The 11932-nt window shown below is 49.0% G+C and overlaps 1 protein-coding gene across 1 annotated transcript in view; it reads left to right on the top strand.

The window, feature by feature from the left end:
• CDHR5 (cadherin related family member 5) overlaps window positions 1-2951 on the top strand; it is a 12354-nt gene extending 9403 nt beyond the window's left edge. Inside the window, exons 13-14 of the mRNA XM_041407995.1 lie at window positions 964-1124; window positions 1981-2951. Of these exons, the coding sequence (XP_041263929.1) occupies window positions 964-1124; window positions 1981-2565 (746 nt within the window). The 3' untranslated portion in view covers window positions 2566-2951. The remainder of the gene's footprint in view (window positions 1-963; window positions 1125-1980) is intronic.
• The last annotated feature ends 8981 nt before the right edge of the window (window positions 2952-11932 follow it).

Genomic DNA, 11932 nt, shown 5'->3' with positions numbered 1-11932 from the left:
GGATACAGGATTAAGCAGCAAAAATTCCCTGAAGTCCTAAATCCTTGCCAAGGTGTTAATGATAAACTGAGGGCGGAATCAAATGCAGAGGGAACACTCCAATTCCATTATAATAAACAGGTCAGCAGGAGAACAAAACCTTGTTTCATTAATCATTAATGAGAGTCATTTACACTACAAAATGAAACTGGAAAACTTAAAGAATCCCACCACCAGCAAGCAAAGCTGAGAATGGTCTTTCCACTCTGGTGTCGACCTCTGTACAAACACCTGACCCTGACCAGTGGCTGGAAGCAGAAGCTGCTCCTGAGCAGACTGAACAATATTGGTACAGCTACAAAAGGGCAAGAAAGGTTTTCTTGTCCTGGGGACTTTCTAATGCTTTTCCTATTTCCTATTCTGGTTTTTTTGGGTTTGTTTTTTTTTTTTTTTTTTTTTTTTTTTTTTTTTTTTTTTTGTTTTTTTTTTTTTGTTTCTTATTTTGATGTGCTCATCTGTATTGGAGAGGATGTTCCAGATGAAAGGAAGCTTTGCATTTTCATACACAGACATATAATCAAATCTCATTTTGCATTCTGGTGTAAAAGGGTGGAGTGGGAAAGTCAAAGAACTAAATAGCTTTACTCCATGTAGCATCTGCTTGCCTGATGCAGTCAGGTATTTATTAACTTAGTTAAATCATGGGGTAAAAGTCACTGTCCTGTAAACGGCTGCTATTTCCACTTCATGGAATTTATTGGAAATTACAATATTCTGTGTAATTAAAAAAGAAGCCCTCTGCTTTTAGGACAGAAAAAAAAATATTTTCTGTGGTATCAGATATATGACTGTCACATTCTGCAGCACAGGATGCTTCCTTGCCTTTCAAAAATTGATTGGAGCTTCTCCCACAGTGAAGGGTTGTGTTGGAAAACGCTGCCTGCCAGTTTCAGGCTTTGTAACACTGGTTTGTTTTCCTTGCAGCTGCAACCCCCTCTGACAAGATGTACTCTGCTCAGGACATGGCTATCTTAGGGGGCACATTAGCAGCACTGCTGTTAATTGCCTTAGTCTTCCTTGGAGTGCTGATATGGAAATCCAGTAGGTGGTACAGAAAACCTTTCAAATACCTGGTGAAGAAAAAGGTAAGTGCCTTGTTTGTACCTGAACTTCTAAGAGTTAGGAAGTGGGATCTGAGGAAGCTTTGAAGTATGGATGGGCTGCCCAAGTACCTCACATTTGTGTGAAGGTGGTGAATCACTCCCAAGACAAAGTCTGCAGAGGTAGCATCACTTTGGTGGTGTTTGCTGCTGTTCTTTCTGTCTCTGGAGCTGTGTGGTGGATGATGAGCAGACATGGTAAGGAGAGCACCACAGCTCCGTGGAGCACAAAATCTAGGATAAAAGCGGCACATATCAGGGACAGTCTCTGAAAATACCTAACTGAGGTGTCCATCACTGTCCATCCTCCATAGTCAAAGGAGAGGAGAGTCCCTTCATATCTGATCCCAAAACCTGGGCTCAGACACTTGTCTTCCCCTGAGCTATTTAATTTTGGACCTCTCAGGTCCCTGGCAGATTGGTCACTGCAAGTTTAAGGTGTAGTTTATCTGACCAGATGTTGGTCTGTGCCATAGGCCGGGCCTGCCAGGAGCCTAGACCTGAGTGCAGAGCACATAGCTCAGGTGGGTAACAAAAGTCCTCCACCCTGAGTGAGGGAAATCCCACTGAATCCACCCAGAATGGGGTGGGTACAAACCACCACGTGTGTGGTGCTGGTGCTCAGCCCTCTTGAAGAGCCTGCTTATCTGAGAAAACTCCAGAAATGGAGCCAATAAAAAATGTCTCTTCCAGGGATCTGCAGCTTTCTCTGGCTTCAAATAGGTCTAACTGCCATCCAAGGTGAACTTTCTTGAGCAGGAGCTCAGTCACTGCAGTCGCCCCTTCCCTCCTGCCCCACTTTTCCTATCACTACAGTCACAATATGTCTCTCCTCCTGTAGCTTTCCAAGGAAATCTCTGGGGGTCACCAGAACAAATATTACCAGGAAGATGAACAGCCAGATGTGAGCACCAAGCAGCATGAGACATCAGAAACCAGCAGTGTCCGGGCAGAGTCTCCTGTGCCAGAGCAGCCAGCATTTGCCTCACATTTCTCCAGTGCAGAGGAAACAGAGAGTCTCCCAAAGAGCTCCATAGCTTCCACTGTCATCTTTGACCAGGAAGAGGAAGAGGAAGAAAAGGAAGAAGAGGCTGGACAGGAGAAAGAAGTGAAGTCAATCCTCAAAACAGACAGGCACGTGGCAGATGATGGCTACAAAGCTGTGTGGTTTAAGACTGATGTGGACCCCGATGCTGGAGAGAGGGTTGAAGTGATTGAGGACAATGCAGCAGATGATGATAATGATGATGACAGTGACCAAGATCTGCAGAAGAATGAGGAGGAGGAGGAGGAGGAGGAAGAAGGTTCTGACGCAGATGGTCACCACCGAGTGTCCTTTTCCTCAGAGAGCTTGTCACTCCCAGCAGCAGAGGTGACAGTCAACATGTCTCACACAGGTGCAGGGACAGATGTCACTGAGATATAAAGGAAATTTGGTACATATCCCCAAAAATGGGACAATCTCAGCTTCTTTGCTGACATGAAGCCCATCTTTCTGCTCAGGGGGAAAACTGGAATGCAGAAGGGTGAGGTTATCTGTCCTGCTTGTCTGAATGCAGCAAATAAGGCCAGAAGAGATTACAGCTAATTTAACCCTTTAGTGACACCTTGGAATACCACTTCATTTCAGGGTGAAGTGATTTTCAGGGTGAAGTGATTCATCTTTCCACCTTCCTGCCTGCTCCCCCTGGGTTCCTGGACATCACCTCTCCTAAACTGGCTGCAGGTACAGCAGAGCTGCAGCTGGCCTGGCTTGGCAGCAGCAAGCCCAGCTCACAGGAGCAGTCAAGGTGCACAGTCCAGTGTTGTTTGGCTCTTCCCTCCACGGTGTTGCAGCAGGGTGTCAGCAAGTCCCTCTGAACCTGCAGGTGCTCCTGTGACTATGCAGGAGCTGACTTCAGGGCTTGGCTCTGCTCTGTTCTCCCAGCACAAGCATCTGGAATGTGCCACCAGGCCCTTGTCCTGCCAGCCAGGAGGTTCCATGCTCAGGACCTGCTGTTTCCTTTGTCACTGGTAAACATGAAGGACTTTGTCATCAATTTTCTATGTCATAAACCCACTAATTGTGCAGTACTTTAGCTGTCTATTTGCTATGTGTCAGCCAAAGAGCTCCTGAGATATTGTCTTCAAGTGCCAAGTCAGCACTCTGTTTCCAGCTAGCAGAGGGAAGGAAATATTTGGTGCTGTTGTCTAGGTTTGCATCTCCCACCAACCAATCTCCTCCCCAGCTGGCAGCCAAAAGCTGGGCTGGTTTCCACCAGCTGAGAGCATGGCTGTGTACATTTGCATCTTCTGATCATCAGCACAAGATTTATGCTGCTCCTGGAGAAAGAAACAAAAGAGTGACTGCTGGGATGTCCAGGAACATCAGGGCACGTGTGGTTCCCAGGGAGGCTTTTATCCTCTTGGGCCATGCATGTCCCTGTCCCAGTGTTCCTGTGCTCACTTCTGCTCTCCTGTCTCTGAGGAATGCTGTCCTGGCCTCCTGGACTTTGGGAGCTGTGTTTGTGCTGCAGATCAAGCCCAGGACCTGGGAAGCTTTCCTACTTCCTGCAGCAAAGCTGTTTGCCCGGGAATTGCAGTGTGGTAATGGAGGGTGGGGAGTGCAGCCAGTGTTTGCCCTATAAAGAATCCCTCCAGCAGCTTTGGGATATCTCCAGGAAGCATTTTCCACAGGATGATGAGAACTCTCTGGCAGCTGCTCACTGCTCACCCAACACCTCTGGCCACCAGCAAGGCTGAGGTTGAGCCTGCCCCCTGTGCTGATGCTGCTCATGGGAGGGTTGCTGATGTGGGGAGAAGCTGGAGTGCTTCTCTGCTCCATTTCCTTGGTGGCTGTGCTGTGTGTGGTCCATTCCTGTCAGTGCTCTGCTGTCTGTCTGCCTTCCCTCTGCTGCTGTGTACTCTGGATTGCTGCTGGCACACTGATTTGTGAGCTCCCTACGACTGCAGTCTGTGTTCAGCTCTTGGTGCTTTCCTTCCCCTCACCAGTGTGCTTCCCATGCTCTTGAGGATGGGACTGGTCCCATCAAAACAGTCTTTGTTTTCTCCCAGGTCTCATCAAGGCATACAGCCACAGGATTTGGTGTTTTTCAGGGTTATGGGTGTTTAATTTCAAAGGAGATGATGTTTGATAAATATTGTGTCTGTGGAAGTGGTGGTTGTTGTGAGGAGAAGCACAACACAATAATAAAACTTGGCAGCAGGCAGAGCTCAGCTGCTTCCAGCTATTGACTGTTAAAGCCTCCAAATCCTGTGTTCTTGACTCCTGTCTTTTTGGAAAGAAATGAAGAAAAATGTGTAAGGAAGAAGAAGAAAGCTTAGCCTTTTAAGTTCAAGTCTATGTGAGCTTGCACTCCACCTGTATGGGTTGGTTTGTCTGCTGAGGCTGGGAAGGGTGACAGAGTTTTTGCATCCTTGTGCAACAATCATGTTCATTTATAAACATCTGCATAAGAAAGAAAAATGTACTGATAGAAATGTTTTTAGAAAATTGGATCAGCTTAAGTGTTTCTTGATGGCAAATAAATATCTACATAGCTTGAAGGTCTCATCCTTACACTCCAAAGAAATTCAAGTGCTTTTGGAAGTTTAACTCTACAGGTAGATATAAGAAATCTCTTTCACCTGTTTTTATTTCTGTACTAGCTTAGAATGATACTTTTTTAATACTGGTAATGCTGAACTATAAAAAGCTGGTCAGCAAATCTGCATGGGGAGAAAGAGCAATTTCAGTGTGGCTGTGGTAAGTGTGGATTTGAGGTTTTACAGCTGGGAGTGGCACAGATGCCAAGGGAGAGGATCCTCACGGCTTGCCAGCTTTGAGCACCCTCTCCTGGGTAACACAGACCTGGCATGTGCCTGTTTCACCTTCATTTTAGCCACTAGAAGGAAAAGAAGCCTCTCAGCTGCCGGGGGAAACTCTAAAGCTCAATGGAAACCAGCAGGTGCAAGCAGGGAATTGGAAAAATCCAGTAAATACAGACATTTTACCTGCAGGAAGTAACAGAAACAGACTGAAAATTCACAGGTGTCTGAAAATTAATTTCTGCTCAAATTCTGTCTCCATTTAGAATTGAATAACCTCACGGATTTCATCAAGTGTCATGGGCATAACTGACAGCAAATGCATCATTTTGCTTTTTTTGCTTCTGAGAGAAAAATGCTTCTGGCTCATGGCTTGCCAGATTGCAGAGGACACTTGTTGGTTTAGTTTTGAAGGGAGGGAAGAGAACTGGAGACCCTTCTCTTTGTATGTAGGATAGCAAAATGATCTAGCATCTATAAACTTCCAAATGATAAACAGTCAGAGATAAAAGACCTGTTTTAATTTGATTCCCCTTAAATATTGAGCAGCCTTAGCTCCAAAAGGGATTATCTTTCCTTCAAAAAAGAAAGTAAATTAGATTTTATTCCAGTTTGTACAATATATTTTTCATGAGTTGGTTGCTGAATCCTCATGGAAATAAAGCTGACATAAGCAGGAAATGGAACTTTAAAGAAACAGGATCAACTCCATCAAACAGGTTTTAAGCAAATTATGGCCTTTCCTTTTTATAAATACATATTTTATCCAATCAACAATAACAGCAGTTCACCATCAAATTCCAAGGAACAAATTTTGAGCTATAACAACAACTGAGGCTGCAAAAATGACCCAGTAGTAGTACTGGAACAGAAATTGTGTTCCTTTTTGCACAGAGAAGTTGCTGTAATGAAGGACAGAGCTGGGAGTGTCGGGTTTCCCCTTGACTTGTGTAAGTTGAGATAAACACTTGTATGATAAGCCTTAATGGAATAGCTGAAACATGTGAGATACCATATTATGCTTGTGTTCTGCTTGAATTTATACATCTTTATGAAGGTGTTATGGGTTTTATAGTGGGATAAATATCCTAAGTGTTTAGGTATAAAAGTAACAGATTTGTTAGGGAGATAAAAGGCCATGTATCCCTTCTAGGTCCTGCATGAGTTTCTTGCCCATGTAATGGAGAATCAACTCCCATCAACACCATGGTCACAGTTTGTCTCTCCCATGCTTACAAGAGCTTCACGAATCACAAGGCAGAGTCTATGAGTTAAGGGCAGTGGTGAAGAAACAAAACATCCCTCTTTGCTCATCCAGTTTTCTTTATGAGAAACGTCTCTGTTACTGATCACATTCCCAGTAACAGCAGGCAGCCGATGTGTCACTGCAAGATTCCAAAAAACCCATTGAAGGGGAGATCATCACCCGTGTTTGTCTTTTCTCCCAGTTCTTCTTGGGGGTGCAGTGCAGCCCTGCCCTGTGCATCTCCTAGAAGAGTTTTGGGGTTAAAAAGGTTATTTTCTATTCTGCAGTTTTTCTCTAGAACTTGATTAATTAACCAATGCAAATGAGCCAATTAAGATCACATCAATACATTATTCTTTTTAAAGCAGATCATTGAGAAGGGCTTGAGCACCCCTTGGCTGGAGCTGACAGTTCTTTATTGTCTCTTAATTCTTTGAATTTATTTTAATTATTTCTTAAGCAATTACTGCAATTAAGATCCACGGTGAGGAGAACAGCATTGCTGCCCTGCTGGATTGGGAAATCCAAGTGCAATTCCTTGGAGAGACTGAGGGGATGGGAGCTGAGCCTCAGGCTGGGTTTGGGCAGCAGGAATTGGGTGAGGAGGGGAGAGGGGGATCCCCCAAAATTGGTTAAAGCAAATTCTGCTGGGTTTGGGTGCTCCCAAAAAAGGATCCTGGTTAAAGGGGGCTTGAGGAAGCAGCGGGATGTGCTGGAACCCCCAAGCCCTGGCCAGGGATGGTGGGCAGTGCCAGGTTCACAGGGACACTTTGGAGGGGCTGTGCTGGGATCCCCAAATTCCAGCCAGGAATGCTGGGAAGTGTCAGCTCCATGGGGACACTGCCTGATCCAGAGAGATTCCCCATTATGTTCTCTCGTGCTCAGCACATGACAGCTCATTAGAGCCCCACAGGTTGCAAATCCCACGGGAGGAGTTGGAATCGCAGCCACTCACACAGAAGCCGGTCCGGGAGAGGAAATGAGCTGTTCCACAGATGTAGTTTTTCCAGTGCGTTTTAATTTAAGGCAGACCTCCCCCTCCCCAGCCCAGACCCCATATCCTTTAGCTCTGGGGCTTCTCCATGACAATTCTCTGCCCTCGCGGGATTAAAAAAAAAATAATAATAAAAAAAAAAATTGCCCTGGCGCTGCGGGAGCCGGGGGGATTTGGAGTATCCCGGGGACAGCGGCGGGCTCGGTCCCAGCGCCCGGCCCGGAGAGGCTCTTCCTGCCCGCGGCGAGCCCGGTCCCCATCCCAGCCCCAATCCCGCCCCGGTCCTGCGGGGCCGGGACCCGCAGTCCGCCTGGCGGGGGAGAGGCGGCACCGCCCGGACCCCCAGAGACACGGATGGATCCGGAGCCGAAGCCCCGCTCCCGGTACCGTTCGCAGCCCCATCCCGGCCCAGGTGAGAGGGGCGCGGCCGGCAGCGATGGTCCCGCCGCCGTCCCGGGCCGGGCGGGGCCGCGCCCGGCTCAGGTGCGCAGGGCGGGGCCGAGGTGATTTAATGCCCGGAACTCGCCCCCTGCGCCGTTTGCTCCCTCCGAGCCTGTGGGGGTGCAGCCGGGTTGGTGAGGCCCCCCACGTCCTGTACCTCTCTCCTTTCCCCCCTCTTTCTCCTACCCTTATCCTCCTCCTTCGTCTCCCCCTTATCTCAATTTCTTCCTCCCTCCCACCCCCTCTTACACTCCTCCTTCGCCAGCCTTCTGCACCCTCTCCCCTGCTCTCCTGCATATCCCCGACCCCCCCTCTTTTCGCCTCTCTCCTCACCCGACTCCCCTCTCTTCCCCCTCTACCCCTCTTCTGTCCATCATCCCGCTCTCTCACCCACCCTTATCCCACCTCCTGCCCCCATCCTCGTCTCTCTCCTTCTTTCCCCGCAGCCGCGGGGCTCGGGGTGCCCGAGAATAAAGCCCAGAGAGCCGGAGCACCACACGGGAGCTCACACCATGGACTCGTGGCGTGACTTGGAAGGGCCGACGAAAACTGTCTGGACTCTGTTGTCCCATCGCACGGCAAAGAACACGTCCAAAACTGCCTCCTCACCCTCACGGCTGTTGGGAGCTCCGGCAGGAGCACCTGGAGACCAGGTAAGAACAGCAATGGGATTGTTTTGGCTGCTGTTGGATGTGGTTTTTTCTCTTCAAGACGTTCCTCCGATTGATGTTTTCACAGCTGTTTCCTGGGTGTCATTTGAGGGTAATTCCAAAAGTTTGGAAGTAGTTGGGAAACAGTGGGGGGGGAAATGTGAACCTGATCCATTTCTAGTAATTCCAAACTTCTCCCACAGCACCGCTCTGGGGTTAAAGGATAAAGATGCAGAGGAACAAGTGTTGTAAAAACCCCCCTTGCTCTCTGACAGAGCAAACCTTCCAGTAATCCCAGTACATCTCTCTGAGAGACTCTGGGATCATAAGGTCTTCCAGGAAAGCGAAACAAACACAGAGATGAGGGAATAGGCTTCCAATTAATAATTGTTTGATGGGTGTAGGAATGATTCTTGTATGTTTTACACTCCCCTTTTAAATCCTGCTATAATTTTAAAATTATTTCTTTAACAAATTATCTAAATTTGAGAATTTAAATTTGAGAGAAATGGTGCAAAATAAATGCATGGAGAGACCAGGGAATCCCCAATGGTTTGCATGGGAAGGGACCTTAAGGATCACCTCATTCCATCCCCTGCCATTCCATCCACAGCCCAGGGTGCTCCAAGCCCCATCCAGCCTGGCCTTGGGCCCTTCCAGGGATGGAGCAGCCACGGTTTCTCTGGGTTTGTGGGCGCAGGAGGAAAGTTCCAGCAGGAGCTGAGGATTCCCTTTGCTCTGTCCAGCCCCAGCAGGGCTGTGGGAGCAGAGGATGTGGGAGCAGGAGCTTTGCCCACTGCCTCGGGGGAGTCTGTGCTGTCCCAGCCCCCAGAGCAAACGTTTGTGGTTTAACATCCCGTTCCAAGGAGATGCCCGGCCGGGAACGGGAATGGGCCGCGGAGCAGGGACGGTGCCGGGCAGAGGGGTGACATCCAGAGGGTGCCACCAGTCCGTCCCTGCTGCCCAGCTGGGGATGAGCAGGCTGGTGACTGTCCCTGTGCTTGCTCTGCAGGATGAGGAAGGCAGCCCTGCCGAGGAGGAAGATGAGGAGGTGTGGGAGGATGGAGAGAGCGGCCGCCAAAGGCTGGGGACGGCACAAGTCCAGGTGGGAGGTGCTGCCTTCCAAGGAGAGGGACTTGTCTGTCCCATTGGAATTTGGGGCATGGGGCCAATGGAACAGAGGGTTTGATTCTATTTTCTTACTCGGGCCAGGCTGTGTTTGAAACAGCCCAAGGTAGCAGAGAGCTGGAGTCATTTCCTAGCAGGGAACTTGACTTGGAAGCTGCATTCCAAACTCTTGTCCACATTTGTTTTATCTCTCACATGGAGTTGCCTAAAGAAGCAGAGGTGGGGTGTTCCTAACAAAACATCCAAATTTATCAGTGGTAGAGGGCTTAAAATTAAAATGTGAGTGGAGGTACCTCCTCCTATGGAATGGAATGGAATATGAATGGAATTTAAATGAAATGCCCAAATCCTGACAAGCTTGTATGAACTCCAAAGCCCATGCAAGTGTTTTAGAGCCAGAGAGGGAAACAAGAGTCTGGAGTCTTTTCTCAAAAACTGGCTGCTGGTTTGTTTTGAGACAAGGGGGTTAGAAATTAGAAGGTAATTGAATAATGGTTTGGACTATGTATATTGCTTGTATATTGCATATCGTTTGACGAGGCATAGGAAAAATTCTGTATTCCCTGGGGCTGTCCTTATGGAGAAAGGTTTATTGATGTGCCCTTGGTTTATTCACTGTATCTTCACAATGATAAAAACTGATTCCATTGAAGTGCCAGAGGTGCTTTCTGTGTAGAGACTGAGGGCAGACTTCCTTGCAGCCTGCAACTTCCTCACAAGGGGAAGAAGAGGGGTAGACATTGATGTCTTCTCTGTCCTAGTGACCAGTGACAGTGCCTGAGGGAATGGCCTGAAGTTCTGTCAGGGGTTTGCTCCTGGAATCCCAGCCCTGGAGCTGTGCTTCAGAGAGCCCAGGAGATGCTGCCTCACTCCAACCTCGTTTAAAGCTCAGCATCCTCCCTGAACTCTTGGAATTATTGTTGCTTCCATTGTTGCTCTCTCCCAATATTATTATTGTAAATTCCCACTCCATGTCTTGCATAGCCCTTTGCTTCCCAGAGGTGGTGCTTTAGGAAAGCCCCTCCAGCCTGGGAAGGTGCTTTTGGCTCCAGACACATTCCCAGAGCCCAGGAGCAGCAGGAGCTGTGCTGTGCCCAGCAGGTGAGGCAGAGCTGCCTTTCCTTCCTTCCCTGCTGCACTTTGGCTTTTTGAGGGATCTCTGGGGCTCTGAGGGAGAAGTTCTTTGTCACTCCAGGGCAGAATTAGCCCTGCTCCCACTAAAAGCAGGAGGAATCTTAAGGAATTTTATCCTTGTTTTTGGATACAGGTTTTGTGTTTTCTCCCTGTTGCTGACACCGTGTGGTGAAGCAGCAGCTCCCAACCTTGTCAGTGCTGCTCCCTGGAATAGTTTTTATTGTTACACCAGGAATTCCCTGCTGGAATCCAGTCACAGCCCCCAGATCAATGTGCAGTTTAAGGTCTTACACCCTGACCAGGACAATTTCCTGTTCCTAGGCATGGAAAATGGAGGAAAACTCAGACTGGATGGAGCCAGGACCCAGAGTGGGGCAGTGAGGCAGCGTGCTCTGCCAGGCTGGGGTTGGCACAGGGGCTGTTCCCTGTTGGATGACACCCGTGTGGAACAGATCCTTCTCTTCCTTTGTCCAAAGTCCAATGGCAAAGGATTCAGGAACTCACAAGTGGGGCCTGGAATGAAAATGGTTCTGTCAAAATTGGGCAAAGAATGCAATAAGAAAAAAGAAAGAAAATAGTAGGGAATAAAATGTTGACAAGGGGCACTTTTATTTGGTGTCACCTCTCATTTTTTATGGATAGAACCCCACAGTGAGCAATCAGAACAGAAGTAGGAAAGCCAGGAGCCTTTGACTTCCAGAGTGGACCTAATTTCCATTTTCTCCTCTCTTTCAGGACAGGAAAAACCACTTAACTCATCCCCCTTTGCCCAAAGCTTTGGTGTTTGAGCAGCCAAACCCAGCGGGCTCCAGCCTGCCCTGGAGGGCCCCTGGTCCTGCCCTGGTGTGAGGTGAGTCCCCAGCTGTCCCCAGAGTGTCACAAACCCAGAGGGATCTGCCCTGGTTTCAGGCTGTCCCTGCCCTGGTCCCTGCAGTCCCCAATGCCTGGGACAGAGAGAGCCCTGTCCCAAGGGGCCTTGGGCTCCTTGTCAGGAATGTGGGGCAGCCCCGGGAGCAGGGGGAGCTGAGAACTGGGGCAGGGTGTGGGGCAGGTCCAGGGCAGCTCAGTGTTCCCTGGGGCTGGCCCCACACGCTGAGTTTCAGCAGGCTCAGGGGCACAGGTGCTGCATTTTGTGCACCCTGAGAGTTTCTGTCCCCTGGGGATTTCCTGCCGGGATGTGGCAGCGCAGGGAGCGGAATTAAACCCGCAGCTCCCGTGGCACTGCTGGCCTTTGGCTCTCTGTGCTGCCATCAGACTGTGGGAATTTGCTGCTGTCACTGCCACTGCCACCCCACCTGGGGGCTGTGTCCTCCTGGCAGCCCTTCCCAGCCCCAGCACGAGCTCCAGTGGTGCCTCTGTGCCGTGTTGGGAGCGTTTGCTGGGAATGGGCCTC

This window comes from Onychostruthus taczanowskii, unplaced genomic scaffold (genome assembly GCF_017590055.1).
Source record: "Onychostruthus taczanowskii isolate IOZ18803 unplaced genomic scaffold, ASM1759005v1 scaffold283, whole genome shotgun sequence".
Classification (NCBI taxonomy): Eukaryota; Metazoa; Chordata; class Aves; order Passeriformes; family Passeridae; genus Onychostruthus; species Onychostruthus taczanowskii.
This window is presented reverse-complemented; position numbering and strand designations above follow the sequence as displayed.